The following is a 25,548-nucleotide window of genomic DNA, read 5'->3' on the forward strand; positions in this document are numbered from 1 at the left end:
CAAAACTCCCGCGAAGGACTCCGGTAGGATACACATGACCATCCTCGATGAAAGGTGGCTATCAAGGAGGGGAGGAGACTCTTCCGTTCGACAAAAAAAACATCTAACAATTTGACTCCTCCTCAACCACCGACCTCTTATTGGTTTCTAGGTCACTGAAAATAGAGGCTGGAAGACAAGCTTTTGCCCAAATGACAAAAGGCTCTTGCGTCCTTTCTCCTCGCCTCCTTCTCAAAACCCATTGGAAAAGGTCAGAGGAGATGGATTCTCCCAGATGGCTCATTTCCATACAGGATTTACCCCAGTGTTTTACCCAAAAGGCAGACTTTTCTGTTTCCATCTACGCGGGCCAGCACCCGTGTCTCACTGGGCCATGGCTCCGGTGGATCTATTTTCACCTGGGGCCAAAGCCAGGCCACTGGTACTTTTCAGCCCTCATTTACATGGCTCACTGTGAATTTTAACACCTTTACACAAAGCAACCATCTTGGTCTATGCCGCTCTGACATTGCTCGTCCAAATATTTATATATTCTTAATTCCATTAATTTACTTAGATTTGTGTGTAATGTGTGTATTGTTGTGAAATTGTTAGATATTACTTGTAAGATATCACTGCACTGTTGGAGCTAGAAGCACAAGCATTTTGCTACACCCGCAATAACATCTGCTAAACATGTGTATGTGACAAATAAAATGTGATTTGATTTTGATGATGCAGTGGTTGTTGATTCTGCTCTCCCCTAGTTTTTAGTTTCACACTCCTATTGGAAAAACAATTACACTTTAATTTACATTAATGTAAAACTGTTGACACACTGGTGTGGGGGTAAGTTTCCATGGAAATGTTGCAAATGCCTCCTCATTCTTCTCTTTCAATGCTAGACCTATGTTTGACGGGATAAATTCCCCTGTAGCCAAAATGTGAACTGTCTGCACAACTGGTTATCCCCGCCCTCCCCTTTCATCCATTGGACAAATCCTTTTTCATTGGGGTTGATGTAGTGGAGTGTGCGTCAGAGACAGGTGAGGAAGTAATTAATCCTCCCTGTCTAATCCTTCACTAGAGTTCTCTCTATTTACACACAATGACCATATCAAGCAAATAAAACACAACAGACATGTTAAACTATTCAATGGTATAGTACTGATGTTGAGAATACTGGAAATTAGTTTACACAAACAAAAACAACTTTCTCTATGCAGTTTCAATTAAAATGTATTTGGTGAAGGACCCTCCCTCATATCACTCCCCTGCAGTCCCCCAACCCCAAAATATAGTGCCTTCAGAAGGTATTCAAACCCCCTGAATTTTCCCACATTTTGTTATGTTACAAAGTGAGATTTAAATGGATTTAATTGTAATTTCTTGTCAAAGATCTACATAAAATACTCAATATCCAAGTGGAAGAAAAATTCTAACGTTTGTAAAAACAAATAATCATGAAAAATAACACTAATATATCTTGATTAGATAAGTATTCAACACCCTGAGTCAATACATGTTAGAATCACCTTTGGTAGCGACTACAGCTGTGAGTCTCTAAGAGTTTTCAACACCTGGATTGTGCAACATTTGCCCATTATTTGTTTTAAAAATTCTTCAAGGTCTGTCAAATTGGTTGTTGATTATTGCTAGACAAAAATGTTCAGGTCTTGCCATAGATTTTCAAACTGTAACTAGGCCATTCAGGAACATTCAATGTCATCTTGGTAAGCAATTCCAGTGTATATTTAGCCTTGTGTTTCAGGTTATTGTCTTGCTGAAAGGTGAATTTGTCTCCCAGTGTCTGTTAGAAAGCAGACTGAAGCAGGTTTTCCTCTAGGATTTTACCTGTCCTTAGCTCTATTACGTTTCTTTTTGTCCCAAGAAACTCCCTAGTCCTTGCCAATGACAAGCATACCCATAACATGATACAGCCACCACCATGCTTGAAAATACAAAGAGTGGTAGTCAGTGATGTGTTGTTGGAATTGCCCCAAACAAAGCTTTGTATTCAGGACATGAAGCTAATTTCTTTGTCATATTTGTTGCAGTTTTGTCACGCCCTGGCCTTAGTATTCTTTGTTTTCTTTATTATTTTAGTTAGGTCAGGGTGTGACATGGGGAATGTTTGTGTTTTGTTGGTTTTGGGTGTTTTTATGGTAATGGGGTTGTTGGGTATAGTATATGGGTTTGTGTGGAGTACATGTGTCTAGTGTTGTCTATGTATGTTTAGTTGTCTAGGAGAGTCTATGGTTACCTGAATGAGTTCCCAATTAGAGACAGCTGATTTCGGTTGTCTCTGATTGGGAGCCTTATTTAGGGTAGCCATAGGCTCTCATTGGTTGTGAGTAATTGTCTATGTAGAACGTTTGTAGCCTGTGTGTGTATGTGCACAACGTTATTTAGCTTCACGGTCGTTTGTTGTTTTTGTATAGTTTGTTAAAGTGTGTCGTGTTTATTTTCGTCATCTTTTAAAAATAAAAGAAGATGGCATATTTTCCTAAAGCTGCGTTTTGGTCCATCAATCCTCCACACGATCGTGACAAGTTTTCCTTTAGTGCCTGTTTATGTTCTGGAATACAGTTGAAGTCGGAAGTTTACATACACCTTAGCCAAATACATTTAAACTCAGTTTTTTTTACAATTCCTGACATTTAATCCGAGTAAAAATTCCCTGTTTTAGGTCAGTTAGGATCACCACTTTATTTTAAGAATGTGAAATGTCAGAATAAAAGTAGAGTGATTTATTTCAGCTTTTATTTCTTTCATCACATTCCCAGTGGGTCAGAAGGTTACATACACTGAATTAGTATTTGGTAGCATTGCCTTTAAATTGTTTAACTTGCGTCAAACGTTTCGGGTAGCCTTCCACAAGCTTTCCACAATAAGTTGGTTGAATTTTGGCCCATTCCTCCTGACAGAGCTGGTGTAACTGAGTCAGGTTTGTAGGCCTCCTTGCTCGCACACACTTTTTCAGTTCTGCCCACAAATTTTCTAAAGGATTGAGGTCAGGGCTTTGTGATGGCCACTCCAATACTTTGACTTTGTTGTCCTTAAGCCATTTTGCAACAACTTTGGAAGTATGCTTGGGGTCATTGTCCATTTGGAAGACCCTTTTGCAACCAAGCTTTAACTTCCTGACTGATGTCTTGAGATGTTGCTTCAATATATCCACATAATTTTCCGTCCTCATGATGCCATCTATTTTGTGAAATACACCAGTCCCTCCTGCAGCAAAGCACCCCCACAACATGATGCTGCCACCCCCGTGCTTCACGGTTGGGATGTTCTTCGGCTTGCAAGCATTCCCCTTTTTCCTCCAAACATAACGATGGTCATTATGGCCAAACAGTTCTATTTTTGTTTCATCAGACCAGAGGACATTTCTCCAAAAAGTACGATCTTTGTCCCCATGTGCAGTAGCAAACCGTAGTCTCTCTTTTTTATGGCGGTTTTGGAGCACTGGCTTCTTCCTTGCTGAGCGGCCTTTCAGGTTATGTCGATATAGTACTTGTTTTACTGTGGATATAGATACTTTTGTACCTGTTTCCTCCAGCATCTTCACAAGGTCCTTTGCTGTTGTTCTGGGATTGATTTGCACTTTTCACACCAAAGTACGTTCATCTCTAGGAGACAGAACGCGTCTCCTTCCTGGGCGCTATGAAGGCTGCATGTTCCAAAGGTGTTTATACTTGCGTACTATTGTTTGTACAGATGAACGTGGTACCTTCAGGCATTTGGAAATTGCTCCCAAGGATGAACCAGACTTCTAAAGCCATGACATAATTTTCTGGAATTTTCCAAGCTGTTTAAATGCACAGTCAACTTATTGTATGTAAACTTCTGACCCACTGGAATTGTGATACATTGAATTATAAGTGAAATACTCTGTCTGTAAACAATTGTTGGAAAAATGACATGACGTGTCATGCACAAAGTAGATGTCCTAACCGACTTGCCAAAACTATAGTTTAACAAGAAAATTGTGGAGAGGTTGAAAAACAAGTTTTAATGACTCCAACCTAAGTGTATGTAAACTTCTGACTTCAACTGTATATTTATTCTGTACAGGTTTCCTTCTTTTCACTCTGTCAATTGGGTTAGCACAATGTTGTTGATCCATCCTCAGTTTTCTCCTATCACAGCCATTAAACTCTGTAACTGTTTTAGTCATCATTGGCCTCATGGTGAAATCCCGGAGCGGTTTCCTTCCTCTTCGGCAACTGAGTTAGGAAGGACGCCTGTATCTTTGAAGTAACTGGGTGTATTGATACACCATCCAAAGTGTAATAAATAACTTCACCATGCTCAAAGGGATATTCAATGTCTGCTTTTTTTATTTTTACCCATCTACCAACAGGTGCCCTTTGTTGAGAGGCATTGAAAAACCTGCCTGGTCTTTTTAGTTGAATCTGTGCTTGGAATTCACTGCTCGACTGAGGGACCTTACAGATAATTGTATGTGTGGGGAACAGATATGAGGTAGTCATTCATAAAACATGTTAAACACTATTATTGCACACAGAGTAGTCCATGAAACTTATTATGTGACTTAATGAGCACATTCTTTTACTTATTTAGGCTTGCCATGACAAAGGGGTTGAATACTTATTGGCTCAAGACATTTAATTTCTTTGGTATTATTATTTATTATTAATCCACTTTGACATTATGGGGTATTGTGTGTAGGCCAGTTACACAAATCTCAATTGAATCCATTTTAAATTCAAGCTGTAACACAACAAAATGTGGAAAAAGTCAAGGGGTGTGATTACTTTCTGAAGTCACTGTACATGTATAGCTCAGTGCCCCCAACAGCATGTCCCCTTGTGATTAGTACTGACAAAGGTGGTCTATGGCTTTGCCTCTTCCTCTTTGGTACTGATAAAATGATTGTGTCATCATTATCTCAGCTTTGAATAAACATGATTGTCAGAGCAACAATAAGGGAAAGTTTAGCGTTCACCTGGGAAAACTCCCTTTATCCTGATACACAAGCATTACCATACCCACTGCCCCACCCACATCTCTGGTTACCTGTTGTAAAACAAACAGCCTTTGGTTTCATACTTCAATAAATTATATTTCTCAGTCAATCATAAATATGTCTACTGTGGCAGACACAAATAGGCCTACAGTACTTTTCATATTTTCTTTTCTATGAAACCAGACCAACAGCTTGTCAGGGCCTGTTATGAGTGGATTAGCAATCACGTTTATCCAGAGCCCCTTCCAGGAGGCATGGTTGAGGAATTTGATTATGTAAACGTTGAATGAAACAACCAGGTAGAGCAGTTATTAAGGAATATACCAATATTCCCCCACACTTTGAAAATGTTCCCGACCTGGGAAAGTTTTGGGGAATTCAAAACAGTTGATTCATACCATCACCCAGTTAGGCAAGTGCTGCATAATGCTAATTTGTTCAGACTATAACCTCCAGCATGTTTACCTTAAAATGTATTGTTTCCTGTCATCAGTTAGTCCATTTAACAGATCAGTTGGTCTATTAACAGGATTCTCATAAAAAAGTCTTCACAATGAGTGTATTGTTCAACATGTAATGGTATATAGATGTACAGGACAATACAATGCAGCCACAGAAACTGAAAGCAACACAGACTGTGGTGTCTCCAATCAGAAAATGGGAAATTCCCTGCTCCAGCACCACTCTATATAGTTTGGTAAACGGTCAATTGTATGGATATTGGTGGTTGGTTGACAAACTGTGACTTACAGTATTCCTCATTTGGACTACTGTACATGTACTTGCTACATCCCCTCAAGATATTCCATCATCATATCCACCTACTTGGATTCAGTTGAGTTCAGCAGTGGTCCCTTTTGTGGCAATCAGTGTGACAGGCAATCAACCCAGAGGAAAACCATGAAGAAATTCAACTTCATGAGCAGAAAGAGTAAGCCATTGGGGAGAGAGGATGTGAGTCCTCTGATTAAGAACAGTACACTGCCTACAGATGGTGAGGTCCAGATTGTTATTATGGTCTATCTATTGTTTGTCTGAGTTTTTGTCATTTGTCATGTTTGTTCCATAAGCAAGAAGATATGTCTACATTTGTTGGGATAAATGTATTTTAATGTAATAATAGCATGACCAAAACAAACAGTATTCAATTTATAATGAATAAACTAAGAATACATGAATGGTGTTATAATTGTCTTTTGCATATATTTTTTTGAGCACTGTATTCATTCAAATGCATTGCATTATTGGTATTATTCACAGAAGAGGACCAAACCGGGAATGTGGGGTATGGGAATCCCTACATGGAGAATGGCTTTAACAACCATCAGGAGTTGGACAATCAGGGGGGTCAGGAGAAGGGACAGTTGTTGCTCAGTGTACTTGCAGAAGCTTTGAGGGTCAACCATGTTGTCCCTCAAGAGAGACTTGAAGCTAATTTGGAGGGGCCACCAGAAGAGATTATGTGCCATGAGGCTCAGAAGAAGGACAATACACACCCAGAAGTCTTGCCCCAGAGGTACTTTCATCTTATTGAAGCGTCTGTGGACAAACACTTCCCCAAACTGCCAGCAGGGAACACTGTGAATCAGCTGGAGGGCTACCTGATAAAGGTGCAAATAACTGTGCAAGGGGAGCTTCTGAGGTTGGCACCCCTGCTCAAAGAGGCTCAGTTGCTGAAGCATTTGATTGCTTGCTATCATCAGCGTACGTTTGACTGTCTACAGCAGATCATTCAGCATGTCAACACAAAAAAAGAGGCCTTCACAGTTCTTGACTGGGTACTACACACATACTTGAGGTACTCTGTCCCACCTGCACACTCTCTCTCTCTCTCATTCACTCTCACTGGGATGGTGTAGTACTGATTCTGATACTAAAGCAGTAATGGCATACATTTTCTGGGTTGTTTTTCTAGTGAGGAGCTGCTAGGACACCCCAACATCTGGGATGAGGCTATACATGCAGTTGACCTTCTCCTTCTGACAGACTGGATCCCACAAGCAGAGAATAAACTCCTGGCCACTGTGCAGGTGAATCACCTATAGGTGATGTGAAGTCATCTCAAAACAAGCACACTTCTTGAGGGCTAGATTTCTATCATGTATTGATTTTTAAACATATTTTATTTGATAATAACCCATGAAGTTCCTGTGAAGATTTTACATATTTCAGTCTCTCTGTCTGACCCATTGTAGGAGGACACCTCCACATCACTGAGGAGGATCCTTCAGAACGAGGTGTCAGGTAGAGAGGTGTGTGTCTCTGGAGAGGAGGCCTTTATCAAACTGCATCTGGATGTCATCCAGGTACTTCAACCAGCAGTGATGTGTAAAGAGATAATAAAGTGTATCACTGTAAATCTATACTAAACCATTTCTCTCCCTGTGACTCTTCCTCCTCTACATAGTGCATCAATGCTGTTCTCCAGAAAGCAAAGATGATGAGCCAAACTCTGATGCGCAAGGTCCAAATAGTCTGTTGGCAAGAGCTACAGGACTTTGTGGAAAGGTAGTTGTCACCTTTTCTTAGTACCACACTACGGTTTCATTGTCTTGCTGTTTGTCTTGTAATGCACTGAGACCAGGCAAAATGTTGAATGAATGTGCTTATTGTGCTAAACTGTGCAGGTATGTTAATGTTGAAAAGAAGCACCTTCAGAAACAAGCAGGAATGGGAACATCAGGTACAATGCACTTCTTTAAGACTTTCAACACCTGCAATGAACTCAATAAGTTTTATATGTTCTTCTTATGCTATGAAATCAAATCTCATGTATTGTTGTTGAATCATGATAATCATTACGATTATGTATCTGTTGCAGGTTGTATATTTCAAGGATTGCCAAAGATGACACAAGCTTAGACTGTGTTAAAACCATATCAACACTTAAGGGGTTGGAAGCTCTTTCTTGGAAGCTTCTCCTGGAAAAACCAATTCAACTTGCACAGGTTAATCCCCCCCCCCCCCAGCTGAATAGAATACTATAGCAAGACAAGCCTATCTGTTCAAAATCCACAAGTTCCCACTTCCAATATGAACTTCATCCTAGAAACACATTCATTTTGTAATCTTCATTTGTATTAAATTATATTGAAACCATTAAGGGAAACTGGACAGTGTTACAATGTTTTGTGATCCCCAGATTTCCTTGAAGAAGTATTTCAAAAGAGAGGATGAACAAATGGAAAATCTAATGAAAGATATTACATTTATTTTCCAAGACCTTCCCAAAGACAAGGATACGCAAAAGGTGTGTTCACTGTTCACATCTGGTGTGAGAGCATTCCTATGACATTCTTCTTCTTTTTTTTTCTCTCCCCAATTTCGTGGTATCCAATTTGTAGTAGTTACAGTCTTGTCTCATCGCTGCAACTCCCGTACGAACTCGGGAGAGGCGAAGGTCGAGAGCCATGCGTCCTCCGAAACACAACCCAACCAAGCCGCACTGCTTCTTGACACAATGCCCATCCAACCAGGAAGCCAGTCGCACCAATGTGTCAGAGGAAACACCGTACACCTGGCGACCTGGTCAGCGTGCACTGCGCCCGGCCCGCCACAGGAGCGCGATGAGACAAGGATATCTCTGCCGGCCAAACCCTCCCTAACCCGGGCGACGCTGGGCCAATTGTGCGCCACCCCATGGGCCTCCCTGTCACGGCTGGCTGCGACAGAGCCTGGACTCGAACCCAGAGTCTCTGGTGGCACAGACCACTGCCCCACCCGGGAGGCCCCTCCTATTACGTTCTTATAACAAAACTGTAATGTGAAATACTCAACACCTCTCTCTTGTTCTTTCCAGTATATTATTTTATACATCTCTGTCCCTTCTCTCTGCAGACTGTGATTAACAAAGCCTATCAGTGCATCACCCTTCTGTACCTCCAACACCTGGTGCAGAGTAACCATGGGAAGCTGGTGAAGAGATGGGATTATGTGAACAAAAGAGTGATGCATGATGCCGAGCTCCTTCACTCCATCTTCTCAGGCCTGGTGAAAAAGCTAGTCCTGTTGTACACCAATTACTATAAATGCTATAAATTCTACCTGATAAGATGCAGCTGGTTCTTCTCAGAATGTGTAATTACTTTAAAAGGTCAACATTCTTCTACTGACATTACTTATTTTTTTATCAGAATCCTGATGTTAAACAGTGGAACATCATACTGATTAAAGTGAGAGAAGTGCTGGAGTGCAGCGACATTGAAAGTCTCAAGATAACAGTCAGTGAGATACTGAGGGACAATGCCAGTACAAGGTAAAACAGAGTATACCACAGGGTTTCAAAAGTCTGCATGGTCCACAGCACTGAATGTCATTTTATTACATAGGGATTAGCTTGGGAACAGGCTTGATATCTCCAATATTATGTATTGATAAATGTTTATCTCTGTTGTAGTGCTGCTGAGCACCTTCCAGCCCTGCTGCGCTGGAAGGGAGGCCTGTCATGGAGACTGACCCGGGAGGTTCTGGAGGCAAGCCAGGAAGTGTACCCCATTGACCTCTCCCAAACCAGGTCTGCACCCTGGTTTGGCTGGCTTTTTTGCTGCTGAGTGTGTGAACTGGGACGTCTCTGGCAAAGGGCAATAACGAGCCCACTCTAAACAACATGACCCTCAAGTTCTCACCCTACTGCACAATATTTGGAGCTCTGTTTACATGTCTTTGTCAACTTTTTAAAATGTACTATATGGCAAGTTATTATTTACGGTCTTAAAGAGAAATTGGAATTAAAACTGCCTAAAGTTTTTCATTTTCAGGTCAAGTGGTTTTAATCCTCATCAAAAATGCCTAATGGAAAGACTTAGAACCAATAGTGCCCTGTAGATGGAGACAACAGCGGTAAGGCTATCAGTGATTGTGCTTCCGCTGAGAAATCCCCTAACAGTCTTTTTGTCTTGTGAGAGTAGTACTCGAATATTGGAAATTCCAAAATGTACAAATACAGTAATCAGTAAGTCAATTTGAATGCATTTTGGATGGCTCCATTGGAGAGGTAGGATGGTATTTAGCTTATCTTTTTCAATGAACAGTATGGTGTTTCCCTTTATATCATTATCACAAACTATTATAAATCACTGACAGTCTTCCAGTGGAGATAAAGACATTAACCTGGAAGAATTGGCAGCCTGATTCACTCGAAACATCTATCCTGTTAACAAGGCTGTAAATGTGGTTTCCTTCCTCCTTCCAAAGTCATAGGTACACTACCGGTCAAAAGTTTTAGAACATCTTGTCATACAAAGGTTTTTCTTTATTTTTACAATTTTCTACATTGTAGAATAATGGTGAAGATGTCAAAACTATGAAATAACACATATGGAAACATGTAGTAAACAAAAAGAAGTGTTGAACAAATAATTTATTTTATATTTGATATTCTTCAAATAGCTATCCTTTTCCTTGATGACAGCTTTGCACTCTTGGCATTCTCCCAACCAGCTTCATGAGGTAGTCACCTGGAATGCATTTCAATTAACAGGTGTGCCTTCTTAAAAGTTAATTTGTGGAATTTCTTTCCTTAACGCATTTGAGACAATCAGTTGTGTTGTGACAAGGTAAGGGTGGTATACAGAAGATAGCCCTATTTGGTAAAAGACCAAGTCCATATTATGGCAAGAACAGCTCAAATAAGCAAAGAGAAACGACAGTCCATCATTACTTTAAGACATGAAGGTTAGTCAATACGGAACATTTCAAGAACATTGAAAGTTTCTTCAAGTGCAGTCGCAAAAACAATCAAGCGCTATGATGAAACTGTCTCTCATGAAGACCGCCACAGGAATGGAAGGATGGATGCTGCAGAGGATAAGTTCATTAGAATTATCAGCCTTAGAAATTGCAGGACAAATAAATGCTTCACAGAGTTCAAGTAACAGACACATCTCAACATCAACTGTTCAGAGGAGAGGCCTTCATGGCCGAGAGAGGCCTACAGGCCTTCATGGTCGAATTGCTACAAAGAAACCACTACTAAAGGATAAAAATAAAAATAAGAGACTTGCTTGGGCCAAGAAACATGAGCAATGGACATTAGACCAGTGGAAATGTGTCCTTTGGTCTGGAGTCCAAATTTGAGGTTTTTGGATCCAACTGCAGTGTCCTTTTGAGATGCGGTGTGGGTGAACGGATGATCTTCACATGTGTATTTCCAACCGTAAAGCATGGAGGAGGAAGTGTTATGGTGTGTTGGTGCTTTGCTGGTGACACTCTCTGTGATGTATTTAGAATTCAAGGCACACTTAACAAGCATGGCTACCACAGCAGCGATACGCCATCCCATCTGGTTTGGGCTTAGTGGGACTATCATTTGTTTTTCAACAGGACAATGACCCAACACACCTCCAGGCTGTATAAGGGCTATTTTACCAAGAAGGAGAGTGATGGAGTGCTGCATCAGATGAACTGGCCTCCACAATCCCCCGACCTCAACCAAATTGAGATGGTTTGGGATGAGTCTGACCTTAGAGTGAAGGAAAAGCAGCCAACAAGTGCTCAGCATATGTGGGAACTCCTTCAAGACTGTTGGAAAAGCATTCCAGGTGAAGCTGGTTGAGAGAATGCCAAGAGTGTGCAAAGCTGTCATCAAGGCAAAGGGTGGCTATTTGAAGAATCTCAAATATATTTTTATTTGTTTAACACTTTTTTGGTTACTACATGATTACATATGTGTTATTTCATAGGTTTGATGTCTTCACTATTATTCTACAATGTAGAAAATAGCAAAAATAAAGAAAAACCCTTGAATGAGTAGGTGTTCTAAAACTTTGGACCGATAGTGTAGCTTACTGGTAAAGTGAGTGTTTACCTGGAACTGATACACAAAATAAATAATGGTCGGCTAGACAAGTGCTTAGAGTGTATACTTTCCATTTTCATTGACAGAATGGTAACAATGACTTGGAATCATTGACTAACCAATTGAAGGGAAATCCTTGAGTAAGGCAGAAAATACTAAATAACCACATCATTCTTGAATCCATGAAGGAGAAATTGAGAAATGTCAACTACACAGAGGTGCGTCACATACATGTAATGAATAGCTCTTTTTATTAAATAAATAATTCAACATGCAAAATACAACATAAAATCTGTAAGAAGCTATAGTACAAAGGTAAACAGCCCCACTTCACACGGATGAGTATGCCACAGGGTTTCCAAAGTCTGCATGGTCCACAGCACTGACTAATTTTATTCCATAGGGAATAGCTTGAGTACAGGCTAGATATCTCCAATTTTATGTATTGATACATGTTTACCTCTGTTGTAGTACTATGGAGCACCTGCCTACCCTGCTGCATTGGACGGGAGGACTGTTACAGAGACAGACCTGGGAGGTTCTGGAGGCAAGCCAGGAGGTGTACTCCATTTTCCTGTCCCAAACCAGGTCTGCAGCCTGGTATGGCTGCCTTTTTTGCTGCTGAGTGTGGGAAGTCTCAGGTAGAGAACAATAACGACCTCATTCTAAACAACATGACCCTCAAGTTCTCACCCTACTGCACAATATTTGGAGCTCTGTTTACATGTCTTTGTCAACTTTTTAAAAGGTACTATATGGCAAGTTATTATTTACGGTCTTAAAGAGAAATTGGAATTAAAACTGCCTAAAGTTTTTCATTTTCAGGTCAAGTGGTTTTAATCCTCATCAAAAATGCCTAATGGAAAGACTTAGAACCAATAGTGCCCTGTAGATGGAGACAACGGCAGTAAGGCTATCAGTGATTGTGCTTCCGCTGAGAATGGAAATCCCCTAACAGTCTTTTTGGCTTGTGAGAGAGAGAGTAGTACTCGAATATTGGAAATTCCAAAATGTACAGTAATTCACAATACATACAGTAATCAGTAAGTCAATTTGAATGGTACCATCCACTACATGCTTCCACAATGGTCTCCCAGGGGATATTATCATCAAAGAATGGTGTTTCCCTTAAATCCTTATCACAACCTATTATCGAAACTGACAGTCTTCCAAGGGATACAGAGACATTAACCTGGAATGACTGGCAGCCTGACTCACTTGAAATGCCTATCCTGTAAACAACAAGGCTGTTAATGTGGTTTCCTTCCTCCTTCCAAAGTCATAGGTAGCTTACTGGTAATGTGAGCGTTTACCTGGAACTGATACACAAAATAAATAATGGTTGGCTAGACAATTGGTTAGAGTGTATACTCTGCATTTTCATTGACAGAATGGTAACAATGACTTTTAGTCATTGACTAACCAATTCAAGGGAAAATGTAATCTAAATTATAATCTATGTACCCACAAGTAATTATTTATCATGAGATGGCAATAAACAATAACTTGTAATGCAGAATACTTTCGAGGACACACGCTCATGTACACAGTACAAATATGATACACATATGAAATATTTTATGATGTATTTGCTATTCAACAAAACTGAGGCTTGAAATTACGTATATGCTTTCTAAATATAGTACAATCAAATTCTAAAACGACTAACTATAAAATGTCAACTTCCTTATAACTGTAAAATACATGTTTCATGTTAGAGAAAATGTGCATATATATGAACTGGCCATTCTTCTCATATTAATCTTGTCTGTCTATGACAAACAGAAAAAACATATATTTAAAATCTCAGAATTATTTTTGATGACTTTGATAAAGTTCTGGATGTGATGAAACCATTCTCTCCTGCTACGCTAGGAACTAAGGATTGCAGGCATGTGCTTTGTCAATGGCTGTGACGTAGCGTTCAGCCAGGAGTTGATGGAAAGTTGGAAGAGTGAATGAAATGGTAGGCAGGACATCCCAGCTTCAAGTGATGTCAGATTTCACAGCCTGAGGTACACATGTGGAAGATATATACTCCCAAGTCCGTGAGATCTAGGGCTATCGCTGAATGCATGCTATTTCAATCTATGGTGTCCACAGAACAATTTATAAGCGAACATTTCGGTCAGAACCGGAACCAGAACCACGCTAGTCCCCTCTTTAGGGTACTTTCCTTACAAGAGCATTGCAGACTTGATTCATTAACAGTATTCAACACTCATTTGACCTGTACCTTGGAGAAAAAAGATGGGGCATCCTGGGAGCTGGTGGTGTCCTGGTTGTCCAGGAGGGTCTTCTTTACCCTCGTCACGGCAGAGGCAGAAAGGTTGGATTTGAGGCTAAGCAGGGCGGACACCTGGAATTCACTGTGGGTTAAAGTGGAAAAGGTTGAGCTCACTGTGTGTTCAACGCAAACACAGCATCATCTGCACTGTGTTATTGGCCTTGTGCCAAGGCACTGTAACTGCATTTAGCATTATAAAAGGAACTGTTTCAGCTGTATCAATATAAGCAATCACTGCATTAGAATATGCAAAGGAAATACAAAATCACATAACTGTTGTTAGAAAATACTGTAGCTATGTGAATAACAAGTATGAAAGTTTAACCTGAGATCAGGGTAAGCTTGACTCAGAGTCACTATCTCCAGCTGTATGGAGGAAATGTCTTGGAGTTTCAGCACTTCAGCAATCTTGGGCAGGATGTCACTTAGCCACTCCTCCCTGGAACCCTGTGACAACAAACACAATATAATCTCCTGTGTGTGTGTGTGTGTGTGTGTGTGTGTGTGTGTGTGTGTGTGTGTGTGTGTGTGTGTGTGTGTGTGTGTGTGTATTCTCACCGCTTCAGTGAACAGTTTGTGTAGTCTCTGGCCATCTTCACACACCGACCTGGCCGCCTGCTCCTGCATCTCTTTGTCTCTCAGCTTTATCTTCCTCTTCAGTAGCCTCCTCACGTACTCCACTGTCACCTCCAAGTGCAGCTGGCTCAGCAGCTCCTGCATAACCATTCAACCAATGAATCCACCAACCAACCAATCAATTTCTCAATCTATCAATTAACCAACCTACCAACCAACCAGGAAATCAGCCATTCCATCTCTCAATCAATCTGTTAATCAATTTACCTGATGACAGGAGTCAGTCAAGCCCTTAAGATCCTGGGTGTGTTTGTTAATTCCTTCAAACAGCTTCTCAAACACCTGTTTCTTCTTCTCCAACCAGACAGGCGTCCCCAGACCGCTGTACTGAGACTGTGTGTGTGGAGAGGGCAGATAGACAATAGATCAGTACTGAATTAAGAGCAAGGACAGGCTAGTAGGTACATTGCACTTTATATTACTTGGCTCAGATGCAAAATCAAAGAGAGATGAGTTGTGTAAGTCAGCTATACCTTGAGATCCTTGTGTATAGGGCTTGTTAAAGATGTGTAGCCAATGTTTTTCATTTCAGCTACTATGGACAGACAGCATTCCTTTACATCCACTGGGAAGATATCGGCTTTGTTCACAATATAGTCCCTGTGTGGAATCATAGACATCAAATTAGATGACTAGATGTGGTTCTATCAATGTGGATATAAAAACTGAAAAGAAAAGTAAAACATACCTAAATTGCTCAACACAGGCAAGATTGGCCATTATCACAGTTCTGCTGTTTCCATTGTTGCTTCCCTTGAGAACTTTCTCCTGGAATTTCTTATAGCTGCAAGTGTGTAATTTGGTATATTAGTAATAGATAATCATAATTTGATAGTATTTGGAGTAGAATACAATGCATTGTAACTTCAGGTCATGCAATTCTTTCCTGCAAAAAGTGTATACTGTAGTACCTATTCAAGAAGTCCTTCAACAGGCAAACAATTATCTGGACTTTGGACGTGGCTCCCAAAACTGTCTCTATCGATTTCACTGCAGCATTAATAAACTAAAGGGACAGTGAAATAAAAAATGTATTAAATGAATCCCTGTTAAAACCAACAACCTAATTTGTGACTAACTGAATAGTTAGAGCAATAAAGGCATGAGGATGCCAAATATTTCCTATATGATGTCTACCTGAATTACGTCGATGGCCAAGGGGCTAAAGTAACAGTCGTCTCTGAGCTCAGGCACAGACCCCTCCATCCAGGCTTGCTCCTCCACCATCAGCACTTTGTTGATCAATGTCTGCACCTCTGTCTGAAAACAGGGCATCAAGAAAACAATGCATCTAACAAGGGAAACATTTATCTCTGCACTCTTAGAAAAAACGGTGCTATCTATAACCTAAAATATAACCTAAAAAAAGTTAATGGTAATAATCCCACAAAAGGGTTCTTTGTCTCTTCCCATAGAATAACTGTTTTCGGTTCCAGGTAGAACCCTATTGGGTTACACATAGAACCCTTTCCCCAGAGGATTCTACATGGAACCCAAAATAGTTTTACCTGGAACCAAAAAAGTGTTGGCTTATTACCAGAAACTTTTTTTAATGATCCACAAGCCATCATTTACATCTCCAGATGTAAGATCTTAATTTGACCCTGCATTTGAGAGCAGGAAAGTAATCCTGCAGCAACAGGAAATGTGAATTATTGTGTGGATTATAAATAGACATTTCTGGAGAGGTTGATACATTTTTAGTAAGGGCAAATCAAGTCTGAACATTTTAAGTGGAAATTTGTCACGCCCTGGCCTTAGTATTATTTGTTTTATTTATTATTTTGGTTAGGTCAGGGTGTGACATGGGGTATGTGTGTATTTTGGGGTATTATATGGTAGAGGGGGTGTTGGTTGTAGTTTATGGTTTTGTGTTGAGTGTATGTGTCTAGCTGTGTCTATGTTGGGTGTAGTTGTCTAGGAAAGTCTATGGTGGCCGGAATGGGTTCTCAATTAGAGACAGCTGATTTCGGTTGTCTCTAATTGGGAGCCATATTTAAGGCTGCCATAGGCTTTTAGCTGTTTGTGGGTCATTGTTTATGTATATGTCGACGTAAGTAGTTTGTGTGTGCACTTACGTTTGAAGTTTCACGATCGTTTGTTGTTTTGTTAGTGTTGTATAAGTGTTTGGTGATCATCTTCGTCGTGGTAAATAAAGAAGATGTATTCAAATCATGTTGCGCCTTGGTCCTCTCGTTCATGTCAACGCGATCGTGACAAAATTACTAACTTTAGAAGCCTTTTAAACCTTGAATAGTTTTTTGTTGTTGCAAGATCCTACATCTGTAGGGCTCTATTCAAACCGTATTGCGGAAGTTCAGCGGTACAGCATGATTGAAATTTAAAGGCAATGTTCCTGCGTTAGTGAAGACTTTATTCACGATAAACGCTGCATATGTCGGCTCAATCAGATATTACCTTCACATTTCTATCGCACAATCTGTAATGCTTCAGCGATACAGACTGAATAGAGCCCCTAATCTTTTTCTGTACAAAAACATAAACACATGGGTCAGAAAGCTGTGGTCCAGTTTGCAGGACACATTTGAATTGAAATCATATTTACCTCTTTGTGAGTAAGACATTGATTCTCCAATGGTGTTGTCAACTCCTCAGTCAAGAGCTTTCCTAACATTTCAGGGTTAATCACCTTGGTCAGTTCTGGATTTTGTAGAATTCTAAGACAAAAACCAGGAGTTACTATGCTAGTCAGTCACATTTCCTAACCTCATTAAAAAGTATTTTAATAACCAAACACAAACAAGACATCACTCACTCTGGGTAGGCAACATTCACCCAATACAGGAGGTAAGAACAGTCATCCATGCCCAGCCCATACTCTTCAATCTTCCTCATCCCTGCGCTGAAGGCTTGGTGATACATCTTTCCATAGAAGTTGCAGATATCCATGTCCTCTGGGTAGCAGCCCTTCACATCCTTCACCACCCTCAGCAGGTCCTCCTGCAGCCTCCTGCCCTTCCCACAGATATCCCTCTGCAGGGAGGAGCGTAGCTTGTTGCTCTCTTCAGGAGGCAATTCGGCATTGTCCATACGCTCCTCCACCAGGCTCTGGAGGACAGTGTTGTGGTGACGTCTACACTCACTGGGTCTCCAGGCAGGCTGTTTACCCACCTGCTTCAGCCATCGCCTATCCTGCTCCTCCTCCTGTAGGATAGCTTTCACTGCAGACTTCAGAGCTTCAAGACTGTCTTCGTCTGGACTGAGAGAACTCTTTACAGCCAGGTCTATTTGGCTGAGGAGGGCTTTGTGATCTCTGGTGAACTGCTCTTCCTCCTCCTCCCTCTCTGTGGTCGACTGAACCAACTTTTCTGAGATCTGTCCATATAGACGCTCCTCTCTCTCAATCAGCTGTTGGCCAGCAGCAGACAGGCAATTTCTCTCAAGGTTCTGCTCAAAAGTCAACAACTCTGAGGGGAAAGACAAAGACTGTGTAGTGTTTACAGTGTCTAAACTATATGCCATAAAACATTTGCATATGAATGTACTGTATGATATCTGTTAAATTAACCATCTACAGATGTCATATAAACAAATGAATCAGTCATAAGGGAAATGTAAATTCCATAGGGATTTTGATAACCTTTGACAAGAAAGGAATCATTTGAAATTGCAATGCAATGACAGATAAAGGTACAACTCATTGCAGTGTTTACTCACCCTCGAGAGGGGAAGTAATAACACTGGATGTGTTGGGGACATCTGGAGCAGTGATGTTGGTGTTACTCTTGGAATTCCGTCTTAGGATCTGGGGCAATGTTAAATGTTTAAACTTTCTTCCAGCTGATGTCTTTCCACTGGAGAGTTTGTTGTGTTCCACTGGAGAGTTTGGCTCCGTGGATTCTGTTCCTGCGACTGTGTTTCTAGTCCTTAGGGTCCTCATCACTATAGAGAGACAGTCAGAGATTGATGGACACTTACTGCTTTAGCATCTGAGGAGACATGCCGATGGGGGTGTTTTACAGACACAATGTGCAATAAACTGATGGTATTCAATCTGCTGCGCTGTTAAATATTGCAGCGACTTTAACACAACACATAGCGAACTCATCAAGAGGTTTGGACCATTTAGTATAACGGTTAGGCATTTCGCTACTGCTAAAAATGTGTATGTGACCAATACTATTTGATTTGATTTGAAGGCCTTTTTATCTGGCAATATCTTTATCTAACGTTACCCTAAAAAAGTGGGTAAAAGATAAGATATATATTCTGCAGATATCATTGCTATGTATATTTTGTTAATTATAATTTTGAGATCATAAGCAAACGTTCAGTATGTGTAAAAGAAAGCATTCAGTATAGACATACCTTAAGCCTGATAGAAAAATAAGTGTGAACCGAAAGGAATAGCTCTACTCTCCCGACAGGACTGACCACTTTACTTGTATAGCGTAGAACCAGAGTTGCCAACTCTCACCCATTGGTCATTGGTCGTGAAATACACGCATTTGACCCTCTTCTCACGCTCGCACGGCACACGTCTTATATCTCACGCATTGAAAATTACTGATTTTATTTTTGTAATTAGTCGATTATATAGTCAGCGCCTTAACTTTTCAACTGTGCTCCAACTCATTCTGAAATCGGAGCATATATGCGCCTGCAACTTAACATCACGAGCGGAACATCTATAATGGTCCTGCCCTGCCACACTGTCAACCACCGCATATTGAAGAATATGATTGGTCTAAATATGTAAGCGATCAAGATAATTGGTTGCATGTTTTAAAGAAACGCCCCTCAAGAATAGTGGCACTGAATGGAGAGGGCATTCCAAAAACTTAAAAGACACACCCTCTCCCCTCAGCAGTCAAATGAAGTGAAGACTTCTGATCCTGACGTCTGATGAGTGTACACTTTTTTTAAATTAAACAGTAACGTGAAAAAAAAGAAGCAGAACAGCCAGAGGGATTCCACAAAAAAATAAAGAAGAGAAAAAATAAAATAATAATACAAATCCACATTATATCAATTCAAATACAGGCATGTAGCGAATACATTTTTTAGATATTTTGTTTTGTATGCACTTGCAGGGCAGGAGAGGATCCTTGAAAGGTTTAGTATTGCTTTCTAAAGCTGAAGGTATCTCCAGACTTACTTATGCAGCCCAGTCCCTACATCTTGACAACAAAATAGGTAAAGCGGTTGACCAGATGCTTTTCAACTTCATCTGGAAAAATCGTACACATTATATTAGGAAATCTGTCGTTATAAACACATATGAATATGGTGGTCTCAATTTTTTTGATTTTCCTACTTTGAATAATCCCTTTAAGATAAATTGGGATAAACATTTCTTAAAGAATCCAAATTCAATTTGGAATTTCATCCCTCATTATATCTTCTCCCATTTTGGTGGCTTCAATTTTATGTAACTTTGTAACTATAACATTCATAAGATTCCTACAAAATTATCTGCTTTTCATAGGCAAGTATCCTCAGCGTGGTCGTTAATATATAAACATACTTTTCCCCCGCATAGGTATTTCATTTTGAACAATAAGGTTATTTGGTATAGAAACAAGTCTTTATTTTTTATGAACTGGTTTAATAATCATATCCTGCTGGTGAGTCAACTTTTCAATGCAGAAGGATTGTTACTCAATTATGAGGAATTTCTCTCTCGTTACAATATCCCTGTTACACATAGAGAGTTTGCCATAGTCTTTGATGCTATTCCATCTGGAACTCTCATGTTATTTAGAGGTGTAACCAGACCTCACCTTCTTGACCTACCCTCGCTTAATCCAGTTGACTCTCCAATAGGAAAACTGGGTTTCTCCTTGCCCCCTCAGAACAACAGATCTATTCGTGCTTTATTTCAAAGGGATATTTTATCCATTCCTTATGTCACAATAAAATCTGTTGGGAAAAAGTCTGGTCATTACCACACAAATACCTGCTTGTTAACAAGGTCAAAGAGGTCTCTTTCAGAATGATCCATAAGTATTACCCTGTGAATCATTACCTGAAGAAACAAAAAACACATTAATATTAACTGTACTTTTTGTGTTTTCGCATCCAGAAACAGTTTTTCATTCATTTTGGCATTGTCTACATGTAAAGAAATTATGGAAAGATATTCATAGTTTTATAATTGTTAATATTCTTGATGTCTTGTTTTATGGGAGAATGTGCTGCTCGGTTTCCTTAACTATAATAAGGATAAAGAAACATTTTTACCTCATGAATCTAATTGTGCTGATGGTAAAATGTCATATTCCCAAATGTAAATTCACGAATAAAAAAACATTATTCTGTGTTGTCTATAAGGAATTTGAGCAGTACATTAAGACCATTCTACATTCTTCTAATAAGAAAGCTGTTAAAACAATATGTGTGTATCTTTTCAGGTCTTTGTATAATCTTTTTGTACCCCCTAGCATATGTTATCATTGTCTGTTTATATACTTATTGTATGTATACTGTTTTTTTTTTGCATTAAAAAACAAGAATAATAATTTGAAAAATATACAAATTACAACAAAAAAATGAAAAAAAAAAAAAAAAAATCTGTCAATTATGATTGCATGTCTACTTATATTAACTAACGTTATATAATTATTAATATACGTCTACAGTATGATAGCTAGCAAATTATTAAGTTCTACATTTTTCAAAAGCTAACCCAACAAAAACATAATGACTTTTACGTGCATTAGTAGCACAATTTCTAACTTATTTACATTAGTTTTTACTTACGATGTCATGTTGACTCCACCATATTGACGTTGAGGTTTTAAGTTTTGGCTGACTCTTAGTGGATGTACAATTAAAAACGAGGGCGGAGGGACTTACGTTGCAAACTTCCCTTGCTTGGCTAATCAGAGGAACCGATGACAAATATGGCCGCGGGGATTCCCCTAAGGGCATAAGGCGAGGGTAAGTGGACGAGGGTGTGTCTTTTATGAGTTTGACATTTTGAGCCAGAGAACGTTCTCTGCTGAGTTTATAAAATTGTAAAAAGACGCTGTGGCAACCCGTCATCCAGGGCAGGTGGGGATTTTGAGCGCCACCTGTTTTGCATGTTATTTTTGCATTGATATGTGACGTTACCATGATTCAATTTTTTCTTTTTTTCTCGAGTTCCCAGCTGTCTTGAAAACACCATAAATCCAGTGAATGCCAGAATTTGATGACAACTTTTGATGACAGAATGAAGGCAAATTCTGTGCCACCTTCCTGTTCAAGTAAGCACAGCACAGTACAGAAAAAAAACAGCACAGAGTCCAAAATGTATTGTAGGCTGCTGCGTAAATTATGTAACATGCCAGGGAGATAGTATTACATTCTTAACTAAAGTATACATAAGTGTATGTTGTGTAGTAAGCTGTTAGTAGCCCATGTCCCTCACCCTAATCAGTTGGTCCTTTTTCCGCTCTTAATTTAGCCTACTGTTCTGACTTGGTGGTGCACATGTAGCCTATAGCCTGTTTTAGAAGACAACTTGTTTTCAGGAGATTGTATTATCTATTTACTTTAATAAGCTGGTCAGTGGAACAATTGTCATTCTTAACAATGGGCTAAAATATAGGGTAATTACTGTGCTTGTCAGAAAGAACCCTACTGTTATTCCCACACTTACTTTGTTATTCCACTTCTTCCCAATTATGCCAGTGTAATCACATGTTTAAAATTTCATATTTCTACTTGTCTTTGAGAATGAATAATACGAGGCTATGTATTTTTTCAGCCATTCATGGACAGTTTTGAATAAGTCATACAAATAAGCATTTCTCCAGGAATCAAATATCATTTTTGACATTTTAGTATTGTGCACATGCTAGGCGGGGATGGTAGGGGGACTCACAACTCATAAACACATATTTTGTTTATGTAGAGTAAAAGGTTGGCAAGGACCTTCAACTAGTAGGCATAAACCACCTGAATATTGATATTCATTGCATTCTTCTTTAAGGTTTGGTGATTTTGAGAAATGTATTATTATAACAAGAACATTTTCAAACACTCAACTCTTGGGAAACATACCCTCCAGGAGGGTATGGAGAGAGAGCAAGCAGGATTTTTCTTCCAGCCCTATTTTAAAGAGTTCACCCAAATTACAAAATACAAAATGTTTGCAATCTGCAAACTATGATTTGGTTAACCACTGCCATCAACCATTATTAATATTTCCTGTGTAGAGTCTTGGTGTAGTGGTAACACTCCCAGGCACGTGTTGCATGCAACTTTCCACCTGAGAACAGGGATCATTGCCTGCTTCCATTCTTCCCACTGTTTCTAACATTTGCCTGTCTCCTTATTTCATTACTGTCTGAATAAAGTGTCAAACCACCTAAAAAATATCTCACAAACCCACACCTATCCCACTTTTGTAGAAGTTCAGAACGATAAAGTGTAGGTTATATACAAATACAGTAATTATGCTCAAATAAAAAATTATTAAACAAAAAAATGAGGATTTATATCAGCCTAATCGAGGTGAGATGACATCTCACATTTCAGTGTTCGAACTTGTAAACAAGGCTGCATCGGATTTCTCTTAATCCAATTCCGTGCAGCCAATGGCAATTTCCACTTTAGGGATAATGCAAGGAGAGCTTGTGGATTTGACTGCCTTAACGCAGTTCACCTCCAACACCGTCAAAACATCAGCTATGCGGATGTTGGCTAAAGCGGATTTGATTGAATAGACCATAAAACATTTTGAGGCTATGGAATTTATCACCTGTTTTAAACAGATAGACTATTGCTTAGCTATGTCAATAATAACTACTAAAGCAGCGAAAGCTTAATTGTTAGATTTATTTTCCGTTATGCAATGTCATTGAGTTCTAGACTTGAGAAATGATCATTCCTTACCTGCTTCATCCCTCAACCCTCGAAATAACTTCATTCTTCCACAGTGTGCGCTGATATTAATGATGGGTCAAGTGTTCTACCTCCCCTGCATGTGGTCCAGGTGAACTGAATGTTGCTTAGAAATAGACACCTCAGGAGGATACTGAGCAGTCTTTTATAAGACGGTTGAGCTGCTCTTTAGCAACATTGCTTCCTTCCTCATATGACGATATGTGTTTTCCTGTATGTGTAGCTGGCTTCTGTGATCTGATGCTTTGGAGTTTGTTTTCATAGAGCATGTCTCCAACATATTTCCCAATCCTATCGTGTGCTGGGTTGGCCTGCATGCATCTCACATGATAAACAGGCAAATATGTATTGACTTCAAATAAAACTTGATATACAAGATAATGATTACTTTTATGACACATTTGCTTATCATTATAGCTACAATATAATTAATAAGCTGACAAATGATCAGTGAACTATGAGAACAGTATACAGTAGATGTTGGCTGGATTTCTTTGGGATGGACTCATACTAGACACATGAGTACAAAGGAAGGAAACTAAAGTTTTCACTTAACTAACAAATGGAGAAGACTGCATTTGTTTTGTGGTTTAATTCTCAAAATGTTATATTTCAAAACCTCACTACACAAAAACAGAACTGTGGACTGTGGGGTTCCCCCTAAAAAAAAAAAATGATAGTGTCACGACTTCAACCAGGCTCTCCTTCCCGTTCGGGTGGCGCTCGGCGGTCGTCGTCACCGGCCTACTAGCTGCCACTGACTCTTTTTCCTCCCCCTCCTTATGTATTTATTTGTATCACCTGTGTTCAGTTAATTGTTAATTAGTGTGGCTTTATTAGTCAGCCAGCCCGTACGCTTCTTTGTGCGGGATTGTTTCATTGTGGCTTTTGGATTTCGGGAGTGGATATTATTATTGTGGACTGGGTTAGTTTATTCGTGTCGTTGGACCGTTGTATGTGACACCCAGTATGTCCGTGTTGGACATTGTGTTTTCAAGTTGAGTATTAAAAGACTCAACATATTGAAGCTCTGCTGTTCCTGCGTCTGACTTCGCACCTCCCGACACTCAGGTCGTTACAGATAGGCTAATAACTGCAACGAAATGCATCTAAGTAGCCCGGAAATAGCTGTACTTTCACTATCGTCAATGGTAAAGTTTGTTCAACACTGAACATCAGGGGTGCAACTTTCACAGCCGAAGAACACCATCCCAACCGTGAAGCACGGGGGTGGCAGCATCATGTTGTGGGGGTGCTTTGCTGCAGAAGGGACTGGTGCACTTCTCAAAATAGATGGAATCGTGAGGAAGGGAAATTATGTGGATATATTGTAGCAACATCTCAAGACATCAGTCAGAAAGTTAATGCTTGGTCGCAAATGTGTCTTCCAAATGGACAATGACCCCAAGCATACTTCCAAAGTTGTGGCAAAATAGCCTAAGGACAACAAAGTCAAGGTATGGGAGTGGCCACCACAAAGCCCTGACCTCAATCCTATAGAAGATTTGTGGGCAGAACTGAAAAAGTGTGTGCAAGCAAGGAGGCCTACAAACCTGACTCAATTACACCAGCTCTGTCAGGAGGAATGGGCCAAAATTCACCAAACTTATTGTGGATTATTAATTGATTATTGAATTATCGTGGATCTAGTTCAGTCTTATCAATCACTTAAACATATTTAATAATCTCTTATCTAGCTTGATGACTGTGGGCATTTTTGCTTACTTTTTGCTGTTCTAAAAAGAGACGTCTAGAAGGGCCACGGGTCATATTAGATTGTGTAGAAATGCAGGAAATGTGCTTTAGATGCCCCCCAAAAAATGGGAGGACCCCCAGACCCCCTGCCAAGTTATGTCCTTGTCACGATCGTCGTATTGTGGAAGAGAGGAGGACCAAGGCGCAGCGTGATAACAATACATCTTGTTTTATTAACGAAGGCGAACACGAAACGAACACTGACAAACTATACAAAAACAACAAACGACCGTGAAGCTATAAAATGAA

At 39.8% G+C, this 25,548-nt stretch overlaps 1 protein-coding gene across 3 annotated transcripts; it reads right to left on the bottom strand.

Annotated features, from left to right (window-relative positions):
- Nucleotides 1-12,002: 12,002 nt before the first annotated feature.
- Nucleotides 12,003-23,673, bottom strand: tnfaip2b (tumor necrosis factor, alpha-induced protein 2b). Of its 3 annotated transcripts, none has more exons than XM_055863373.1 (12): nt 23,536-23,673; nt 18,370-18,594; nt 17,468-18,119; nt 17,258-17,369; nt 15,829-15,951; nt 15,603-15,697; nt 15,380-15,475; nt 15,165-15,291; nt 14,899-15,024; nt 14,614-14,769; nt 14,381-14,502; nt 12,003-14,137 (listed from the first exon to the last, which is right to left on the bottom strand). In XM_055863373.1, exons 1-12 carry the CDS (start codon nt 23,567-23,569, stop codon nt 13,990-13,992), a joined length of 2,016 nt encoding a protein of 671 aa, XP_055719348.1. In that variant the 5' UTR covers nt 23,570-23,673; the 3' UTR covers nt 12,003-13,989. The 3 variants fall into 3 exon arrangements, with proteins under 3 accessions (XP_055719348.1, XP_055719349.1, XP_055719350.1); XM_055863374.1 differs by lacking the exon at nt 23,536-23,673 and adding an exon at nt 19,021-19,347; XM_055863375.1 differs by lacking the exon at nt 23,536-23,673 and adding an exon at nt 19,021-19,347 and having other exon boundaries at nt 18,370-18,641.
- Nucleotides 23,674-25,548: the final 1,875 nt, after the last annotated feature.

The sequence above is a fragment of the Salvelinus fontinalis genome, chromosome 15 (assembly GCF_029448725.1).
Source record: "Salvelinus fontinalis isolate EN_2023a chromosome 15, ASM2944872v1, whole genome shotgun sequence".
In the NCBI taxonomy this organism is placed as follows: Eukaryota; Metazoa; Chordata; class Actinopteri; order Salmoniformes; family Salmonidae; genus Salvelinus; species Salvelinus fontinalis.